The following is a 22,952-nucleotide window of genomic DNA, read 5'->3' as shown; positions in this document are numbered from 1 at the left end:
TTTTCCTATTTTCTGCTACATATTCATCAATAATACTGTCAAAGGTTTGACTGGCTCAGCTGACACATCAATGGTACCATTTCTGTTCCATATTTTATGTGTTGTTTGCTAACCCTACTCTAATCACACTAACAGGGTTGCTAATCCATGCTAATGTTAGCTTTTTCTCAGCAGTAGAAGCTAGATATTTAGCTAGCTGTTACTGCTGAGCAAGAGGACAAACTGATTGAAAAAGTCAAGAAAAAAATAAAAAGAATTAGTCTGATCCTGATAATATGCATAACAGGGTTGCATGAGGTAGAGTGAGACATTTAGTCAAGGCTGACAATATTATGAGAATATGAAAACTAGAAGAGAGGACATAGCTTTGCTCTAACTATTCTTTTAGAAAACTGTTTGATGATGTTAATTCCAGCATTTCATTTGATTCACTGTTTTCTTCTTCTTCTTCTACCAGCTAAAAAGGTTATGCTAACAGGGTTGTTGTGGGACACACGTTCCATGCATAATAATTATTATTTTAAATATTATGTTAATTTAAAAAAATGTTCCCACAATTACAAAAGACATCAATGAAAAAAACAATAGCAAAAAAGGAGATTTGAATTTAATTTTAACAGTTCTATTTAAAATTCAGTTTGGTCATCAGGGAGATGGGGCAAGAGAAAAATAACATTTAGGGGGGAACTCTAGACTTATTTGGTACTTTAAAAATATGTTCAAACATTCTTTTCTCCTTGTTTTTTTAAGATTTGGTCTCAGGACAAGTACATTTACTCAACAACTGCATGTTTCAGTATTTTTTACATGGATTATTTGAAATTTGATGGATGGGATGTGAAATGTCCTCCAGTTGTGGAATGACCCAACAGGCCTGCTGACACTCCAGGTGTAGTGAAGGCTCAGTGCACCTGGACTCAGGTGAATCATCACAAATGCCATATTAGAAGCTATTTCTGGCTTTTCTCTCTCTTTTTCTCCAAAGAAAACTATCAAAAACTAAATGTGAGAGCCATATTTCTGAGCAGCTTCAATCAACCCAGAGAGCCAGTTCCCTCTGCTCTGATTGACAGTGCTTCTCGATGGGAGGGTCGATTCACTTCAAACCACAAGTCCCGCCTCGCTGTGTATATCTTACTGGGGACTTGAGACTATAAAATGAAGGAATTTACTGTAAGCAGGGCGCACTCTTTATCTGGAGTTCCCCTTGTGAACTCCTGTCCAGCGGCTGAGCTCCTCCGATGCTTTAATCAGTGAGCTCTCAGGCACATATCGCTGTCGGTTTGTCCTCACTTCAAGCTGCAAACCTTCGTCCAGTCGCCGGCTAGAGACGGAGCAGAGCCATGGCAGGGGACGGCTCGGACCAGCGGGCGCTGCAGTATGAACAAACTCTGGTAAGTCTCACTTGTTGCCAGTCTGAACTTTGTCCACTCCTGTCACTGTGTTTCTCTTGCGTGGAAAGAGCAGCCAGACTCCACGGACAAACCTCCCAACAGCCTCGTCTCGTTGGTTAAGTGCACGTCACTGGTACTAGCTAACGATAGCGAGCAATGTGCGCAAACTGGGCTCAAAAGTTGTCATATAAGTGAAATGAATGAGCTTCAATGCCCCGTATGTGTGCCGAATTAATCAAAGTGACAGTGGGATTTTGGAAACTTCCTCTGGAGTGCGAATGTTTGTCAAAAAGGAAGCGTGAAGTAAAAGTTGTCTGATTTTAAACGAGCTTCAGCCCCTTCTGCTCTCACGTGAATGTGGCCGAGGTTTGTGGTGTAGGAAGCGGCTGTGTATGGTTTATGCGTCCCTAAGTCCTTAATTGTCCCTTAGTGTGCTTGTGAGGTGACAGAAGTAGCTAAAGACACGGTTCTAAATAGCTCAAGACCACACACTGATCATATTTGGCTCAGCTTTACAACGGCACAGGTAGCAAAGGTGCCTATTGTCACAACATCTGGATCTGGCTATCTACAGGTAGCCCTCCCCTGTGTGAAGAGACTTTGGCCAGACTCCACTGTAAAATCAGGCGCTTTAAGAGGCACATTACAAAGCTCTTTAAAGCCCGGTTTGACTTTTACTTAAAAAATCCCAACAATACGTTGGCAAGTTTTCTGTCCTATGTGCTACTAAGAATAAAATATACATTGGATGCATGAACAGAATGGTATCACACAAACCATACAGTAGTTGTAGGGGTTACTGCACGTGTAAGGCACCGTCATCTGACCATAGATCGGTTCATTTTTGTTCAGTTGCTGGGTTGCTGCGTACATGTGCATGCATAATGTTCTGTAAGATGGCATGCAGTTGCACAGGTGTCCACTGTTATGCCATCCAACAGGGCCCACGTGTGTGAGGAATGTCTGTCTGTTTGTGGTTTATAAGTTACTATAGGGTTGTTTCCTGTAGCATACAGTACGTTGCATGATAAGCATGCAGTTGTTGGGATTCATGGAAGATCTGCACGCAGCTTAGAAGTTGGATCATGGTGTTAGACAGCAGGGGGCTCTCTGATTTACAGATCAGGGCCTGCAGATGCCAACTTCACAATTTTGTCCTACTGTTTTTGCAGTTAATTGTCAAACACGGATGATCAGCATGTTGGGGGAGAAATGAAAGATTACAGTCTTACATGTGCATGTCATGCATTTTCATTCAGGTTTAGTAAATCACGATTTGGAGAAAGTACGCTGGCCCTACAGGACCTCCTGAGGTTCCTATGGATCCCACTTTGAGGAGCACAGATTTGCACATGCCAGAGTATGAAGCATGCATCTTGTGTACAGAGTGATTCCGGGTGGGGTTTGGATTGAGAGTCCCCCCCTGCTGTGTGTGCGTGTGTGTCTAAGTGTCTCGTTGAACTTTTCCTCACAAAACTTCTGTCAAGCCTAAAGAATCTGCTATTTGAAGGGACTGGTTTTATAGGCCAACTGGACCCATTCAGTGGCATCGAGGCTTTAAATTAAGAAGAGCCACAACTGTTACACTTCTTTGGGCCTCTGTTTCCTTTTCTTGAAAAAGTTTCTTTGTAAAGAGCACCCCCCCTACAACACACATGCATACACACCCCCCTCTCCACCCGCCTCTCTGTGTGCTGTTAAGCTGTGTGTGTTTGTGGGAGAGATTACACAACTTGCGACCCGCTGATTCAGCACTGGACGCTCCGTCACCGTGGCGGGGTCTCGTGCTCGGCCCTCCGGCTCTCTGAAAGGGAAACAGAAAAAAAATCCATCCACCTTTTCTGTTAATCTCAGCTTGCTCTGCTGTGTTTGGATGATTGTTGCAGGAATGAACTTGTGAAAGCATCTAAATAGAATCAAATAAAAATAGCTACAGAGTGAGAATAACCTCTTTTAACATAAATGAGTTCTCTCTCTGGCCCCCAGCTCCTCACCGTGGGTTGTAGTAACATGGTGTCTTTGTGCGATACTGGCAGCCATGGTGGTTGTGTGGGTTTTGTTGTGGGCAGTAGATGCTCAAAGAGGCCAGTGTAGTTTGGCTGTGAGAGAGGCTGAAAGGCTGGCTAAGCAGAGAGGCTGGCAGGGCGAGGAGTATGGAGCGTTTGCAGAGTGAAATCACCCTCAACATATTGTCGGTTAACATCAGACTGCTGCATTATTTTGTATTTGCATAAGGCAGATTTTTGATCATTTCTGCTAGAACTTGAAGTCAGATTTGTGCTTGTTTGGGTAGTATATGATGATTCACTGTCTGCCTGTTGGTGGAAAAATTTTTCAGACCCCCCAGTACGTTTGCATGTATATTGCATTAAGAATCACTCTTAGGTCTTCAGGTGCCATTATTATTATTATTATTATTATTATTATTATTATTATTATTATTATTATTATTATTTTTTTATTTTATTTTATTTTATTTTATTTTATTTTTTAAGTACAATCACAGCCATAATACTAATCAAATCCAAAAAAGCCATTAAAAACTAAAAATTAATTGGTTCCATAAAAATAAGACATTTTGAGTATTGGGTCATTTTGGTAGAATTTAGTTCTGTTAGTTTTTCTTGTAAACAATAAACAAAATAAATATCATTTGTATTTGTTTGTGTCTGTCTAATGCAGCAACACCTTTTGAAACACAAAAAATATTTTTCCAGAAATATTTCGCGATAATATTTGAGATTGTGTAAAATTTTAAGGGTGTCCGAAAACTTTTTTTTCCACCACTGTATGCAAGCAACTTGTGCATACAGTGTTTGTTTCTCAGCCTGTCAGCAAACAACGTCTTATTTAATTTAATTTAAATTTAGTGTCGAATTCCACCTGCAGGTTCCTCTGTTAGCTTAATAAGTAATAGTGGCCTTCAAAAACCAAGGTCAGCCACACACTACATTATCTAGCAGATAATTAATCTGTGAACCATTTGTAATAAACTCGTGTACTGATAGCAATTAAAACAAATGATAAAGATTGTTTATTTATTTATTATTATTTTTTTAATCAGAAACTTGTATTTATATGTCATTTTTTGGACAATTTCAAAATGGTAGCCAATATGCCAGACAGGCACCTGTTTGCTGTTGATTTTAATTTAGTTGCTTTTAATTTTATATTTTTACTGTTCTGTTTTCAAGTGATTCAAGGTAACATTTTATTAGTTGTTGTACAGTTGACTCAGCTGGACCTGCTCAGATGTGAGACGCTAATATTTATGACCTTTTCATTTGTTGTGGCATTTCCCCAAGTAATAAAAGGCCGTCCTGTAGCCCACTATTGCTCCTATTCACTTGCAAAGCCGCATGCACGTTTCGTAATAATTAACTGGATGACCATAATAGTGCCAGGCATGGGATGTTATTGACATGTGAGCCTCTTAAAGGGGCATGCCACTAATTTAGCACATCAGTTTGCATAGTGATTGCTGCTATGACTGTGACAAAAGATGCGTAATGTCTTCTGTGCTTTCCATCATGGAAACTGTACTATCCTTACAAGTGCATACTTTTATTATTGTGTAATCTATCAATAATTTTCTCAGTTAACCTTATCCAGTCCTGCCATTTTTCGAGCAAAAAAAGTCTGCCAAATTAAAAAGGTTTGTTGCTTCTGAAGCACTCTGACTGAAGGAAAACCCTAAAAAGTTTCTTTGGAAAGTGCCAGAAAGGCTGGAGGTGATATGTACACAGAGCAGCAGGCCTCTTGAAGTCAGTAAAAAAATGAAAATATGCGTCCACCTGAAATAAAACACTTTTTTTTTTTTTTTGGTATAAACAAGTTCTATACCATTTGTTATTTTGCAACTTTTGCTGTTGAAATGCTGCAAGACCCGACTTAAAACAGTCATCACATCTACGCGCTTAGTGTTTAGGCTGTTGTTTTGAAAAATACATTAAATTCATATTTAGTGTGCATTAAAACCGTAAGAAGGGAAGGCTTAAAATGGTGTAAAATGCCTGTCACAGCTTCCCAAAGGCCAAGATGACATATTATGTCCAATCAACGTCCCAAAATATTCAATTTTATTATTACAGATGAATAATCAGATCAGCAAATATTTACATGCGAGTAGCTTGAATCACTTAAATCGAACAGAAAAATCCATATTGCTGCAGATCAGCTTTGTTTGACTTGCAGCGATTCCAGCTGTTTTTGCTTTTTGTGGGGACATATCTTAGCTGCATCAGTTCCAGACCAATTCTTTAAAAAGCCACCTCTTCTGACTCTGTCTCATTTGTGTTTACGACCGGCTACGTGAGGCTATACTCAAATGAGCGGCGCTAACGTGATTAGTGTAATTTAACTTTTACACCACTGTGTCGAAGCTTTGAAACTTCTATCTTTAAATACGTCTGTGCGTGCCAAGACTAGGCTGTCATTAATTTCAATTAGAGCGTATTAGACATACCATACCGTACTAGTCACATGCTCATCCAAGTGTCCTGCACCAAAACGTTTGAGAGGGTTACATGGAGATACGCTCCCACACATCAGCAGGGAGTCTGAGCAGCAGATGCAGCACCTCCCCCTGAAGTACGAACGCTGAAAAACTCTTTTCATCAGAATGAATGTGGAATCGCCAGCATTAGAGCAGGATGATCATCTCTGAGATCATGGAGTGTTTTTGTGAAATGGTGGGTGTCGATGTGCAGGATGTAAGACTCAACATTAAATGGAAATGGGAACCTTAAAACAATGCAATTAGAAAAGTACAAACACTGAAAGGTAGACTACACATTGCATTGTGCAGCATGTGTAAATCAGGGCATTTTTTAGTTTTATTACTTTAACTATATTGCAGTTTGTGAAATATTTAAATGAATGACCTACTTGTTTCAGCGTCAGAGATTATTTACTGAAATGTCCTGTGTTTTTCAGATTTTTAAAAAATTATTCCTTCTTTTTTAACTATGGGAGAGATTACACAACTTGTGGTAGCTTTTGCACAACTTTAGTTTTTTGTGACAATCGTTCTGTCTTCTGTGGAAACAATTTATATGTTAAGTTCTTCATGCAATAGTGCTCTGTCACACATTTTAAATCTATTACAACATTGAACTGTAGCTAGACTTTCAGTTGTATCATAAGTTGCAATAACCGCTAAAAAAATAAAAAATTCCCACTTCAATATTTACCCCTAATTGTTCAGCACTAGCAGTATGCATGTGTTTAGCATCTTGCTGTTGCTGCGTCTGACTTGTGTCAAAACATCCGTGATCCCCCTCCTTCATCACTGGTCGTCCTGACTTGTTCCTCCTCTTCATCCAATATGTTTAGACTAAGCGTGTCAAACATGGGGACCGTGGGCCAAAACCAGCCCGCCAGAGGGTCCAATCCGGCCCGTGGGATGACTTTGTATAGTGTAAAAATTATAGAGAAGACATCAACTGCAAATTGTACATTTGTAAAACTGTACATTTAAAACAACTTCTGGACCATGACAAGTGTTTTTGATCATAAAGTACAATACTAGATTGCTTATTGTTCTTTTGTTGTTTTTGTGTCTCATTTTTGTAGTGTTTTGTCTCATTTTTCTAATATTTTGTCTTTTTTGTCCTTTCTTGTCTGACTTTTCTCATGTTTTTGTCGTTTTCATTTCTTGTTTTTGTCATTTTGTGTTTCCTTTTTGTCTCGCTTGTGTTTTTCCTCTTATTTTTGTCATCTTATGTTTTACTTTATTTGTTGTTTTGCGTCTTTTCTTTATCTTGCTTGTGTAGCTGGTCCATATTTTTGCCACTTTGTAACTTTTTTGTCTCTTTTTTTGTTTTATTTCGTGTTGTTTGTCTCATTTTTTTGTCATTTTGTTTCTCGCTTTTGTCATTTTGTGTCTTGTTTTTGTATTTTGTCTTGTTTTTGATGTTTTTGGTCTTTTTTGTCGTTTTGATCATGAAGTGAAATACTATATTGTTCAGTCTTTAAATGTGAGCAAGGGAAAGATTAGGAGTTGTTGTTATTTATAAATTATTTTGCTGTGATTTTACTGGTCCGGCCCACTGGGATCAAATTGGACTGCATGTGGCCCCTGAACTATGATGAGTTTGACACCCCTGCTTTAGACAATAGGACCAAACAAGGTACAAAAAAAAAATAAAATGTTTTTGCAATTATCTTGACAGCTGCAGCCTGACAACATCATTTCCTAACATCTGCAGAATAGAATTTGTAAACCGGTAAATCCCAATAACACCACAATGCTTCATTTTAATGATATGTTGTGACACATTTAACCTTTTTTAAAAAAAATGCAGCTCATAGAATTTGGACATTGACAATATTTTAATTAATTGTCAGCCCTAGTAGACAGTCAGCCCAGTGACTCGCTGGTTTTAATGGCTCACTGCTGTTAATGGTCAGCTGTTTCAATGTGCCGGGTTATGTTGTGTTCTGAGGGTGACATGCAACGTCTGGAGGCTTTTGGCCAGTTTTTCTAGACCATGTGATGGTGTTACTTGCTTTATCTGCTCAGTGAGTCTACATGTTCAGTACCTCTCATGAGAATCATAAGGCAGAAGAGATAAGCAAATACTTAGTCAAACTGTAACCTCTGATTTAAATGCGTTTACAGTGGCGCTTACAAGCTGTAAATACATTTCATTTGTGTTGTACAAGCCTTTTTAGCTGTTACGGAATCAATGTAACGTCTACCTGACAGAACTGCTTCCTGTGAGTTGTAGCTGTTGATGCAGGATATTTAATGGGAAAGGAAGTTATGGTTAGGCATATTTTCTGACAACAAGCTTCTGGTTTATGATCAGGATTGTGTTTTGGTTCTAATAATGACTGTAAACTTTCTGAAGGGAAGTGAAACTGCTCGCTAGAAAACTGTGGAAACTTCATCATTTGTGAGTGCATATTTCCTCCTGTGTTCATTTGAGTTGGTGTATGTGCTGTGGCCATCTGTCTTGCTGTGACACAGGGTAATTTGTAACCCTGTGTTATTTGCCTTGCTGTGGTAATTAGGCTTTGTGCAGCGACGGCCGCGTCCTTTTGATGTCTGCTTCTCTGCATTCATAGTGGAAATTTCCCTTTACTTGAACTTTCTACTTTATTACGCCTTGTGGGTAAAGTCTTTTTTATTTCTGCAAGACAGGTCAACAACTCCTTGACCTCAGCTTTTGAGAGTGTGGAGAAAGAGCTGTTTGCATAACGTAGGCTGGCTCTAGTGGCAGATAAGCAACAAAAGCCTCGAACAAGTTTTCTCTTTCTGTTCCAAAAGATCAACAAATGCTTTTCCTTTGGTGTTTTTCTTTGCTAAAATGACCTATCGGCCTTTATTTACTTTCTGCACAAACAGCCATGATGGATTTCCTAAGTCGGAGCTCATGGTTGTGGTGGAATTTTCAGACCAAACATTTTCACAAAAGCGAAAGAACTAAGCCTCTTAATGAGGGACTGTTCATAATAAGAGTGAATTTGGCAAACACTTAGCAATGCAGAACAAATGTTGACTGTGCTTTTAGGCAAAATCAAAAGTGGGATGTGTTTGTGTGACTTGCTCTTTGTTCCAAGATGCATTGATCTCGCTGGCCGGGTCGTGTCGATGATTAATCACCAAGAGATGGAGAGAAGGAGCGAGAGAATAAACTCGATGGGTCAATAGATTAACACATGAGCTAGCTTTAAGTGTTGAGCTGTGTCTCTTGACTAGTGCTATACAATTATTTCTTTCTCCTCTCATGTGCTTAACAAATATTGATTTGAGACTAGATGGAAAACAGAGATCCAAGGCAAACAGATGCATGTCCAGTGATGACCCTCGATAGTGGCGATTAGTAGATTAGCACTGTGCAGAGCAAAGCCAACAGTAGCAAAAACTGTAAAATACAAATCAGATTAATGATCTAGCTTCATGTCATTATGCCAAAATGAAACATGCACTTCAGTGAAGCTAGAGAATTAAAGCTTTTTTACCTTATGACAAAACATGTTCCAGTCTGCATCTTCATACAGTACTTTAGTTCATTTTCATTTTTCTTTTCATTTTGTAACTTTTTAAATAATTTACAATATAAACTAACTAAAGCTTTCTAGCTTTCTTTGGCAAACAGCCGTGTGTATACAGACCCAATGCTGACAAATTAATTCATTTCAAATTTAAATGCAATCCCAAACCATAGATACCATATATGCAGCCCAGTGCATCTGACCGAGGGTTTAAACTGTCTTGTTCAGGGTTTTACAGGCTCATGCTGTCCTCTTTGGGTGACAATCATGCGTTTCAATTTTTTCTCATGTGCTAATGCGCCATCACATGTTTTAAATCTATTACACAGTAATATTTAGCTGAAGCTTGACTTCAAAAAAATTAAGCCACACATCGAATTGCATTATCTGTGATAAAAATTGCGATTAGGTATTTTCGAATGGTTGAGCTGTAATTTGCACTTATTTTGCAGCTTAGATAATTGTTTAGCTAATTGTTGACTAAAACCACAGCAGTGTCATGTAGCAGTCCAGTAAATCTTCCTGTCATCAAAGTTCGACTGTTCAGTTTGTGCTGTAAATTTCTTAAAGTAGTTTGGATGCAACTCTGCGGTCATTTGGAGGATTCAGTTTATGGTGCTGCTGTTGAAGAGCACAGCATTATACTGACTGGTTAGTGTTGCAATAATTTAAAGTGTACCATATATCCACAAGGGTAGGCTAAATAACCAAAACACCTCCATAAAACAATGAAAGTGCAGTGTTTCTAAGTATTTTTTGTGGCATAAAAGCAGAAAGTAGTATGAAAATTCATCAATAAGTGCTAAAGCACAGTACTTGAGTAAAAGTTACATCCCACCGTTGCATGTAAGGGCATCTCTGAGGTAAATTATGATAGCAGTTGCTGAGAAGTCACTGACAGTGTTGATTTTTTTTGAGTAACATCAGAGGAAGCACATACCTTCATTTTCAATTCTGGCACTTTTTACAACTTGCTAAAAGCTACATCTTAATTAATCAAATTAATTTGATGCATCTAACTGACAGTAAGGTGACATCAGGAACAAAGACACAAATGCAAATCAGAAGCTTTAAAGTCCACCATGGTGCCACATATCACATCTGCACCTTTTTAACAAAACTGAGCCGTGGGCGCCCACATGTCTCTGCAAGCCTGTAGTGATATGTAGTGCATTGCATTGCATCAATCACAGTGAACGAGCACAGGTTTACATTTGTCCAATCCATCTATTATCTATACACCGCTTAATCGTCATTAGGGTCATGGGGGGTGGAGTCTATCCCAGCTGACTTAGGGTGAAGGCAGGAGACACCCTGGACAGGTCACCAGTCTATCACAGGGCTACACATAGAGACAAACAATCCCACTCACATTCACACCTACAGACAATTTAGAATCACCAATTAACCTCAGCATGTTTTTGGACTTTGGGAAGAAGCCGGAGAACCTGGAGAAAACCCACACATGCACAGGGAGAACATGCAAACTCCATACAGAAAGATCCCAGGCCCAGGCCGGGACGCAAACTGGGGATCTTCTAGCTGCAAGGCGACAGTGCTGACCACCAAGCCACTGTGCAGCCCACTTTGTTTAATCTACTTTGTTAATTAATACTTACATGGTGATGGGATACACTGTAAGCTTAAAAACCTGCTACATGCATATGTAACTGTAAAAAATTACTCACGTATTTGTAAAATCACATTGTTACATTTAGTTTTTACTATCAAGCCGAAGAAGCACTTTTACTTAAAAATGAAAAACAATTTCCATTCTGTTTGAAATTTTGCAGTTACATTTTTTTGGTAAATCTTGCAGTTTGGTTAAAGGTAGAGATTTGTAAGCTAACAACTCAAAAGCATGTTTTTGTTGATATGCAAGACAAAGAAGAAGGCTTGAGTTCATCTTGTTTGAAATCACTTTAGTGCTTCCCTCAGTCTTACCATAAACAGGGAGCAGCGGTGGAGCAGAGATATTGGTGTAGCTTTAGAATTTTACTTTTGATAGAGAGTGGATTGATTGAGGTTCTGATTGTGGGGGCAGGACAACTGGGGATCGCCGTGAAAATTGGATTGCTGGAAATAAAATCTGATGGTGTGCATTTTAATGTGGGCAGAACAACTGATCAGTGCATGACCCTGGCAGAGCTGTGCTGTGAAACCGAAGAGTAGAGCATAGACAGGAAAGGATGCAGTGAGTTATGACAGAGAAATCAGTTCTTCAGCAATAACAAAGGCTGAATGTATTTAGTTAAGATGCAGATATTTTGGGGATTTTTCAGTTTTTTATGAATTATTAAGGTGTCAGAAGTCGGTGTCATGCATGGTCAGAGTTTCAAAGCTTGAGGTGAACATATAGCGCTGTAGAAAATATTTCATGTTGTCTTCTATTTTTGCATATTTATCACTCCTAAATGTTTCACATGGTCAAAGTAATATCGATGTTTATTTAATATTAGACAGAAATAACCCATAAAACGCAAAATGCAATTTTCTAATGATGATTTATTGAAAATTTATTGAAAACCTTTATCACCCCTGTGAGAAAACAATACCCTTCCTAAACCTAATAACTAGGGATGTCCGATATTGGCTTTTTTGTCAGAAACCGATAAGCCGATATTGTCCAACTCTCAATTTCCGATTCCGATATCAACTGATACCGATATATGTGGGCTATTTAACTAATTTTCGGTAACATCACATATCTCCTGCCTTGGAATTAACACATCACGCCTAATTTTATTGTAATGCCCCGTTGGATGCATTCTCAAATGTAACAAGGCTTTCCAAATGTGTCTGTGAAAAATAAGAAAACTACTTCAACTTCAGTTATAGAAAAAATGCCATATTTATTTTTTTGTAATTGTCTCAAACACCAGTTCACATGCAACATTAAGGTAGTGTGCAGTAAGAACAAGGAAGGCACAAAGTTTCAGTCCAGACCTTCCAGAATGGTAAACAAAGTCCTCCTTTAGTTTAAGTCCAATGAACAAGGCTAAAAGACTGACTGGCCTTCATAATGGGCCATAACATAGCTAATCACTGCAGTGATAAACTGGGTTCAATCCACCCTGCTCTTTCGTATCAGTAACAAAAATGTGCAAATAAAAACAAGAAAGGCACAAAAAATGAAAACGGCTTCTGTCCAGACAAAAAAACATAACCCTCCTTTAAAGTGCAAGACTGATGCTGACCAGCCTATATGACTGGTCTAATTTTTTCCCTTGTCCATATATGTGAGAGGTAGATTTTTCTGAACTTGTATAGCTCAGAGCAGATTTGGGGTAGAACATATACTTAAGAAGTTGACATTGATATTGAGAAAAGACCAAAAAGAAGAAGTGAAATCTGGCAGAGGTCTGCAGCGGGACAGCTTCCAAAAGCTGGCCAATCAGAACGGAGTGAGCTCGTCAGAGCCGGTGGAAGCAGGGATGTAATAAGAAGAACTGGATACCAGATTACAAGCTGGCTCCTTGTTCATTTAAGAGAAAGTTGCTCAATGGCACATAATTTAACTATATATTTTTTTCCCCTAAGCTTCCTTCAAGAGGTAGCACATTTTTACCATTTTGTACCCATAGAGCATGCACATTAATGCCCATCTCAGGCATTTTTTTTTCGCAATTTTAAACTGGGGAGAAATCACAAATGTGCAAATATGTTACTTTGCTTTGAAAACTGGTCTTTTGTAAACTGTACTGCAATAATCATAGGAGCTTCAGTAAAAATCAACTGGACTTCGCTTGTAGGTTCTTGAAGACGCTTCACCTTCATCCAAGAGGCTTCTTCAGTTCTGAACCTACAACAGAAGCCCAGTTGATTTTTACTGAAGCTCCTACGATGACCATGACCTGGATGACTGAGAATCTTCACAGATGTACTGCCTTATGCTGCAATAGTTAAGAGTAAATGTATGTTCCCTCCATTTCTCAAGAGGGAAGAAAGAAAATAGAAGAGGGAAACACACCTGTTACAGTAGCATCTTACTTTCACAAGCCTGTTTTGACCAAAAGCATTGGCACGTGCATCCAAGCTTACTGTTTTGACCCATATCGAGACTTCACTTTGACTTCTGTTTTGTAGTTTACGTTTTTCCTTGAAAGGCATAAGGAATGAAATGCAGTGGCATTTCCATTTCTATGAGGTTCTCCTCATATAAATGGACCGCCCTTTACCTTGGTATTTCACCCTTTATTTGTTAGATTGTGAGGACAGAGGCAGGCTGAAGCTGCAGTAAACTTGGATGGATCCAATATGGGAAATCCAAACATGCTGTCATAGGTTTAAAGCAGCTGTCCTTCGTGTGAATGTACATGTATCCCATTGACACTCATCAACGCTCATATACCTTTTCTTTAGCCACAGAATTTGTCGGTGCCTCCCAGCTTTTCAGTTTTAGAGTGTCACCTGCTATCCAAAACCAAAGTCCAGAGGGAAGAAACTCTAAGTTAATTAAAATGGTAATATGTTCATCTGTGCTGTTTTCAGTGTGAGTGTTGGATCACAGCAGGCACATTTTGCTTGCAGCAGTAACAGATGTGTGGGCTGTTTTTGCTCTGGGTTTTATTTCGCAGAGAACACACAAGTTGCATTATCTTGATGAAGTTTGTGGAGAATGTATGCTTTTGTCTGTGCTGATAGAAAATGACAAACTGTGGGCTGACAACGGGTTGGAGACGTCCTAAATGTTGATAGAAAGAATCATGTAATCTGTCTACAGTGCAAAGTAATGCAGTAAAGGATTGCTTTTGTTTAAGGTGCAATCAAGAAGTTAAGATTCTGTTCCTGTTGCACCTTTTACACATGTAACATCTGCAAGCCGTAACTCTTGTGAGTCAGGATTCTACTTATTTATTTTTTGGTCATTGTGTGTGGGTGGTTTTTTTTAATGCAGTCAATGAAAATAAAAAATGGAGTCAGTGTGAAAGACATGGCATTCATACAGAGTTCCTGTACTCAAACACACACCAACACGGTTACCAAACCCAAACTACACCTTTGAGCAGGTTGCTGATAGCATCATCAGTTTTCTTTCTGTACGGGCTCAGCTGGTTCAGACTAGTCTGAACAAATACAGGGAAGTCACTCTGAGGTGACTGTCTGCCGTCACACTGCAGCAAAGTCAAAGTTGACACATCAGTGGATATACAGTTCTCTATCAGCTGTGTGTGCCTGCATGTGTGTGTGTTTTTAGATTTTTCCATGTCTGGGGCTGCTTTTACCTTAAACACGTTTTTGATGAACGTGATCTGGTTGATGTACCAACTGTGTTTAAGCAGTCTGGATCCTTTTCACGACACAGGCACTCACATTTATCTGAGCTGTTCAAAAGGTTTCATTGTCTTTTAAAGCCCTTCACCTCATCTGAATGATGTGTCGACACTGTGCTGGTGATGTGTGTGTAGCTGGATATGTCTTCCTCTGCCTTTGGTAATTAGAGAGCTCAGCAATCAGCAGTGAACTAAACGGCACCAGCAACAGAAAACTAAGTCCGATAAACTCTAGTTCATTATGATTACTCGTAAAACATAACTTGAATAATACATTTTTATCTGTCAAATTGAAATTGTTAATTTAAGCTATATTCAACTCTGAATATTGACCTACTTAAAATCTGGCGTTTATTCTTTAAAACCTGCAATAAAACTGCCTTCCTTGCCTTAAATCATTTAGATTAAAACTACTTTCCATTTAGAGCTTTAGTGCCTTAAGAGGGGTTTCCATGCTGATGAATACAAAATTGGAAAATTGTACAAATTCTGGTGTTTACGATTAACTGATCTTGATGAGTGTTAATGTAGTTAGAGTTAATTTACTGATCGCCAGAAAATACAAAGAATATGATGCTGTTGGGTTTTGAACTGTTGGTTGGTCAGAACAAGCATTTTGGAGACATCACCTTAATTGTTTAATTTTTTTTTTTTTTTTTTTTTTTACAATTTTCATTTGCCTTTTAATCCTTTTTATGGATGAACAAGTGTGCGTGACATGGATTAAATCCTGACAATACTCAATGTTATTAGGATAATACTATAATAATATATATAATAATAATTATATATATATAAAATTAGCCCCCCCCAAAAAAATTGGGGACGGGGGCTAGAAATAAAGAGAACTCTCAGATGTGTTATGTCCAGTACAACACAGTTACAGTGTCAAAAAGAACAACTTAAAGACAAGAAAAACAACAAAAGTAAAAACCTGAAATCAATACGTACAACATTTTCCAAGAGTCCACAGGTGTTATCAGTGCTCTAAAAATGTAGACTCTATATGTGTACTATTAATGTTTTAGTAGTTAAATTTTTAAATGGTTGAGTTGTTTTCATATTTCCCAACTACTACCCTATCTGCTGTCTGGTCACAGCCTGCAGTTTAGGCCAGTTCAGCTGAAAATTCACAAATTTTTTTGTCATACGACTGTTCCAGTTGGATCAAACCAAACTCGGTTACAGCTAATCTTTAGTTAGAAAAAAATTTTCCCCAGATGTGCTTCTAAGGAGCATTTAATTTGCTTGTAATAGTCCTACATCACAGTGGACTTCAAAATACAACATTTCCAAATGAACAACTTTATTTTGCTTGAACTGTAAATACGCGTCATTACTGGCGTTCTAAAAGGTTCCTGTATCTTTCGGTTTTTACAAGATTCCTCAGTTCATCAACCCAGAATTACGGTAGCTCTTCCCTCGCCTGCCTGCTTTCTAATTGCTGTTAGTTTACTGTCGATGGAGTGTAATTAAACAGATGCTTGGCAGTGTTTAGCCTCTGATAAAGTTGATCAACGCTGCATTTGGCAGCAGAGGCGCAGCGATCCCCTCGCCGACAGATTGAAAAGCAAGATGGAAGGCGCTTTGATGCACCAAATGCTGGTTATCAGCAGGCAATAAAGCGCTCTGTCACTACACAAGCTAGCACACACACACACACACACACACACACACAAACAAGTCCAGGTATGCTGCACACACATTTCCCACTAATGGGCACTTGGCCTTTTGCTGGCATGCGGCTCTTGAGCGAGAGCATGCAGGCAGGTGTGAGATACACTCACAATACATCGACCCTGGCGCACTGTGCTCATCCACCTGTTTCTTTCTACCCAGACTGAGCTCTGCCATAATGACTTGTGCTGCTCGTCATGTGGCTGCAATGAAGAGCTGAACTGGTGAAATGAAGCACGGCCCAGAGCAATCAGAGCACAGCAGATTAATTACAAATTACTCTCTCCTACCGTCGTATTTTCACCTGTCTCTCTCTGCTTTTCTGGATTGCATTTAGTTGTTCGGTAAAAGTTTTCTTTTCTGTGTGAGCGTCTGTCCTCCTTCTAAACATCACACCTCCTTTTTGGTTGTCTCTTTTCGTATTTACGATCTGCTCTCCTAGATCTTCCATATCTGCTTCTGGACTAAACTGTGATTTGTCCATACTTGCTGAAAAGATGAAACTGATGTGAAGGTTTCTCTTAAAGACTCACTGTGTGCCTTTAGTTATAACAGAGCACCATCTAGACCAGGGGTGTCAAACATGCGGCCCGCGGGCCAAAACCGGCCCTCCATAGGGCCAAATCTGGCTCGCAAGATGACTTTGTAAAGTGTAAAAATTACAGAGAAGACAATAATTGCAATTTTTAAATTTGTAAAACTATAAATTTAAAATAATTTCTAGACCATGACAAGTTGTTTGGATCGTAAAGTAAAATACTATATTGCTCTTTTGTAATTTTGTGTCTCATTTTTGTAATATTTTGTCTTGTTTTTGTTTGTTTAGTTTCTGTCTGACTTTTATTGTTTGTCTCATATTTTTGTCATTTTGTGTTTCCTTTTTGTCTAGCTAGTGTTTATTGTTTCATTTTTGTCATTTTTTGTTTTGCTTTATTCATTGTTTTGGGTGTCGTTTTTGTCATTTTGTATGTAGCTGTTGTCATTTTTTTGTCTCGTTTGTCTATTTTTTTGTCGCTTTGTAACTTTAAAAATTTTTTTGTCTCTTTTTTATTGTTTCGTGTCGTTTGTCTAATTTTTTGTTATTTTGTTTCTCGCTTTTGTCATGTGTGATTTTTTTGTTATATTTTGTCTTGTTTTTGTTGTTTTTTTTGTCTTTTTTAAAGTAAACTATTGTATCGTTCAGTTCTAGATACCTGCGACTAAATGTTTTGAGCCTTTGTAGATACTCTGTGATCTGTAAGTTGTAATGTGTTAATGATAAGCTGAGGCATAATATTGTTGAAATTGAATTTATTTTTCTTAACAAATTTCAGTTTCTTCATAATGTTTTGTAAAAAAGATAATTCCTTAAACGTGAACTTTTCAGAATATACCTTTTTGCACTAAAACAAAGGAAAAAATTGGAGTTGTCGTTATTTATTGGTTATTATGCAGTAATTTAACTGGTCCGGCCCACTTGAGATCAAATTGGACTGAATGTGGCCCCTGAACTAAAATGAGTTTGACACCCCTGATCTAGACTATTTGAATACTGGATACTAAAATGTTTTGTCATAGACAGACACTGTCCCAACAAACACATATGGTTTCCTGCACAAACATAAAACCACTGTATTGTCAAATATGTTCAAATTGTATATACTTAATGCAATTTCACACATTTTTCCTACATTGTGTATTGCTGTAAGTTGCATATTCTTGACCAAAATATGCTTATTTTCTTAAAATTGTAATTCACTCTAAAATGTTTATTGATTAGTTGATTCATAGAAAATTAGTCCGGTGTTTAGATGATTGATATATTGTTTCAAAGCAAAAAATGGCAAACCTTTATAATGCCTGCTCTTCCACTGCGGTAATGTGCTGCAATTCAAAACCTGGACAAATCAAGTAATTTGAAATTTGAAATCTCAAAAAAAAAAAATAAATCTGACAATAACAATTTTCCCATTTCTGTCTGCTCCACCTACAGATCAGTACCCAAACACTTTCACTTAAACTTTCTCAGCAAAGTAAAGCAGCTTTCAGTTACAAAGCAATGAATATAGTTGATGACTAATCATTTCAGCTCTGAAAAGAATGGCTAATTTAACATTTATACTACATTTCTGTGTATTTTATTAACTTTTGTCTTGTTTTGGTGCACGTCAAGTGTTGAAACAGGATGTGCGCTGTGTGTCCTGAAGTACAGATGACAGATTCTGCAGAACACAATGTGCAGCAGCTTCTCTTGGCTTTAGATTGAGAGCAGACCAACATGATATGCAAATATTTGAGAACATTATGAAAGATATACCCACTGATTCTTGTTCACACACTCGGTGGAACCACAGCAAAGTATTTTGGACTTGTCGGGTTTAAAGTAGCATCAGTGCAACTTATCCTGAGATGCAGTCCAAGTGAAGTCGGGTGAAAAGTGATCATAGAACAGATGTTTTTTCTACATGACAGATGTGGCACATGTCAGCACTTTATAAAGGTAATCCACTTCACTGATTTACAGAAGGGACATTTGACACAAATAGTATTAAATGTCAATGGATATTACACTTCAGTGCTAAGTAAGCAAACAAAAGTGTGTGTGTGTGCGTGTGCGTGTGTGTGTGTGTGTGTGTGTGTGTGTGTGCGCATCTGAGGATGCACTAACCAATCACACTGCTGCTTTCTTAAATTTGCCTCTTCAGGCCGATGTAGTCGTTCCAGGAACCAGAGCCATGATGTGCCTGTAATTGAGCTTTCAGGAGAGCTGTAGCATTGGCAAGTGTGTGCACGAGTGTGTGTGTGTGTGTGTGTGTCTGTGTGTGCCTGTTACCGTACTGTATGTGTGTATTTTGAATGGATGGATTGTGTAATGTGATGTGACAGCAGGGAAGAAAAGGAGAGATTAAGTTCAGGAGTTGGCCTGCACACTTTAACATCTCAGCCATTTAAAGGCCCCCATCTAACACACATCAGTAGAGGATGCACACTCACACACACACACACACACACACACACACACACTACACACTCCCTGATTCTTTATTCCCTGAACAAGCACCCTCTTGTGTAAAGGCATATAACATCTCTTATCTGTGTTTATGTGAATCTCTCTTGATCACTGCTAATAGATGTTGGTGAGTGCCAACATGTGAGTGTGTGTGTGTATTGTATTGTGTCCCAGACAATTCTTTGGATGCAACAGCTTTAAGAACTTGTGAAATGAAGCCTCTTCACAGACTTTCTTTATTCTTCTAGCTTGTACAAAAAGAAAATATTGTGCTGTGATGCTCCTGTTTAATTTAGCATCACATTACAATGGGGCGTAATTCTGCTGTTGTCTTCAACTTATATCTTGTAGTGGTTTTGCGACTCGCTCCAGCACCTACTTACACAGTTTCTGGATGTGGGCGCGACCTCTTTACTCTCTACTTTTTCTAGTGCCCAATGTAATTCTTCCTCCTATAGTGTTTGTGCATTTGCTGGCTTGCTGTTGTTGTTTTCTGTTTCTGTAAACAGATTCCGCAACATTCTTTCCCCCTGGGAGAATGACTGCGTGCCTTTGAACGCCCCTCTGCACTCTCACCACAACATACGATTAGTCTTCCCACACACACACACACACACACACACACAAAACATGAGAGGGCACGCTACGGACACACTGCACAAACCATGCAACATACAAGTATCAAAGACACACATTAAATACACACACTCCTCCACTTTGTTTGAAGGGCTGCCCACTAGATCCCAGTTGCAGCTCGAGTGTGTGACTGGATTGTTAACTAGTTAGTTCTGGAGGTGATCTGCCTTCCGCCATCTTCATCGTCGCTCTCCTGTTTTCAGTAATAATTTGTTTCTGGTGTTGTTTCACCCACTTTGATCGCTCAGTTCCAGCGCCAAACTGAGAAGTCTGTTCTTTGATGCCTGATCACATTGTCAGTGTCAGACCTCTGATTTTGGTTGCATCTTCAGCAAGTTAGTCTGCAGAGATTAGCTTTCAGCATCGCAATTTTTATCTTCATGTTTGCAAAGAAAGTATTGCGACAAAACAAAAATGGTGAAACTGATTACATTTGTGTTGAGTTAATTTTTGTCTGATAATATTTACACTGATCAACCACAACATTCTGACCACTGGCAGGTGAAGTGAATACCATCGATCATCTTGTTATAATGCAATGTTCTGGGAAACCTTGAGTCCTGACATTCATGTGGATGTTTGACATGTACCACCCACCTAAACATTGCGGGTCAAGCAACCCCCAAAACCCCCACCCCCCATGGCAACAGCAGTCCTTGATGCCAGTTAAGGCCCTCAGCAGGAGAATGTATTCCAACACACCCCAAAAACTGCTCAGGAGTAGCCTGGGGAACACGAGCTAAGGTGTTCACCGGGGTTCCACACTCCCCAGATCCAAATCTCATTGAGCATCTATGGGATGTGCCAGGATAAGCCTGATCTAGGTAGGTCCCACCCTGCAACCTACAGGAACCACAGAATTCACTGCCACCATCCTGGTACCACAGAACACCCCCAGAGGGGAATTGGAAACCACAAGAGACTTTAATGTGTGCAAGACACGATGGACAACACATGAGGAGTGAGGCTGCAAAAAGGACAGAACAGAAAAAAAAAAACAAAAGAAGGAAAAAAAATGCTAGGAAGGTGGTTATAATGTAATGCCTGATTGGTGTATAAATACAACAGGGCAGCAACAAGCAATTCTTTTCATTATTGATTCAAATGTTGAATTTTTTTGTTGTCATTTATTATATTCATCCATCCATCCAGTGCTTAATCCTCTCTAGCGTCGCAGGGGCTGGAGCCTATCCCAGCTGAGTGAGGGCTAAGGCGTATTGTATTATATTTTATATTCTGAAATATTCTCCATGTGTATGTTGGACTGACAGTGACATAAAGCATAAGCAAGAAAAAGCTCAAACCACATAATATTTTTCGTGAGTCCTCTGACCAATTAGTGCAGACTTCTGCTGCCTCAGTGTCTAAAAAAGTATGTGAGATGGTCATACTGGGGAACCCAGTAAGGCTTTCACTAAAGTCTGGCTCAATACATATATTTACTGAAATGTTGATTAAATATGTGTCTGACTGAAACACTGAATAATAGCTGTAGTTGACTTAATCAGTTAGTTTTAACAAGATATTGATCCAAGTGCTGGATTGTTAAATTGATCAGCTTAAATCATGGATATGATGTGAATAAAAGAATGCAACTCTTGAAATTGACATGTTTTTTACTGGAAGAGGAGAACTATCTCTCTGCTGGAAGTACAAACGCATTGAATGGAGGGTTTTACCTCACAAATGATGTTTGATGAGTGCAGACTACAGCTCAGAGCACCTTAACCTGATGTTTATTCTTGGCATGCTGCCTAAATAATTCAAGAATTAAAGTGAATTTGGCAAGAATTTATGTGCTGTTGCACTTTTCTCTTAGTAATTCAGGGTGAAATTGTGTAATCTTGTGACCTGAGTGCTGGTGGCTAATTTGATTTGAATAGCATAGTGATTTGACATTGCATGTCAGTTGTGCCAACCTTCCTGTTTCTGTCATCATGCAACCAGAAATTATGTTTGACGACTTTATTTCAGTGTTCGTTTGTTAGCTGTTTGTTCAATCCACTTTTTATCTTTTGCTGTTTTTTCCCCACATTGTATGGACAGTTTTAAAAATCAACAAAACAACCATCTTTGTACAGCAATCTACATGCTGAAAATGGCAAATGATGAGAAAGATTTGGAACGTGGTTGGGTCTTTTCGTGAATGATTGTAAGGAGTCAGTCAGTCAGTTGCATCCGACAGAATCGGTTACATGAATAAAGTTTTTCATTCAGCGCCCTCTGTCCAGCATTGCAGTCAAAAGTTTTTTGCCTTCCAAACCAGTGTCTTCTTCTAGCACCTTCCTTAATGTTTTGCTAGACCTGCCTGTTGCACCAAAAAATGCCCCCCAAAAGATCTAGTTAGCCCCCAGCTTTACAAGGCAGTATGAATGTGACCCAGGTGCTGTGTAACACTGAACTAACCAAGTCCTCCAGATCAAACTGTGATTGACGGCGTGTTCTTCCTCAAAGGGGGAAGAAACGGCAGCAACTCAGTGGTTTTCAGAACTAAACACCCTGCTTAGAGCAGAGCTAAAAGCAGGGGTTATACAGTCACGGTGAAGTGAGCCATCTTGGAAGTATTTCGAGCTGAAGACCTGAACAACACACTGTAGGAACATGTGATCCTTTGATTCATTTGGTGAAAAGGGGCACAGTTACAATATGCCAGGATCAGCACCAGCTCTCAAGACAGCTTAAGGAGCTTAGCTACGGACAAATTTTTGGTGAATACTTTTATGTTGATGAACAAACTGATGAGTCAAATAACGGTTTATCTCTAAACTGTGTGCAGTCAGTGATTATCAGGTTGATGATGAGAGCTAAAATGTATTGTTGTTGTAGCTCAGGTTCTATAGGCTTTTTCTGATGTCGACATTTTTGAAGGCCAGTATTGATAATGCTATAAATCCGTGGCAGATATCTTTAATTGCATCACTGACTCGACCTTTAACATATCAAAACAAATCGCACACTTCAAATCCTCTTACTCCAATGTTC

The 22,952-nt window shown here is 38.9% G+C and overlaps 1 protein-coding gene across 5 annotated transcripts in view; it reads left to right on the top strand.

Annotated features, from left to right (window-relative positions):
* The first annotated feature begins 1,146 nt into the window (after nucleotides 1–1,146).
* LOC111567581 (chloride channel protein 2) overlaps nucleotides 1,147–22,952 on the top strand; it is a 218,277-nt gene continuing 196,471 nt past the window's right edge. For 3 of the 5 annotated variants that reach the window (XM_023268793.3, XM_055012041.1, XM_035947503.2), the window contains exon 1: nucleotides 1,148–1,394. In XM_023268793.3, coding sequence (XP_023124561.1) covers nucleotides 1,344–1,394 — 51 coding nt within the window. In that variant the 5' untranslated portion in view covers nucleotides 1,148–1,343. Of the gene's footprint in view, nucleotides 1,395–22,952 lie in introns of all 5 variants that reach the window. The other 2 variants (XM_035947502.2, XM_055012040.1) reach the window with 1 other exon arrangement.

The sequence above is a fragment of the Amphiprion ocellaris genome, chromosome 7 (genome assembly GCF_022539595.1).
Source record: "Amphiprion ocellaris isolate individual 3 ecotype Okinawa chromosome 7, ASM2253959v1, whole genome shotgun sequence".
In the NCBI taxonomy this organism is placed as follows: domain Eukaryota; kingdom Metazoa; phylum Chordata; class Actinopteri; family Pomacentridae; genus Amphiprion; species Amphiprion ocellaris.
Note: the sequence above shows the minus strand (reverse complement) of the source record. Positions and strands in the feature narration are given on the sequence as shown.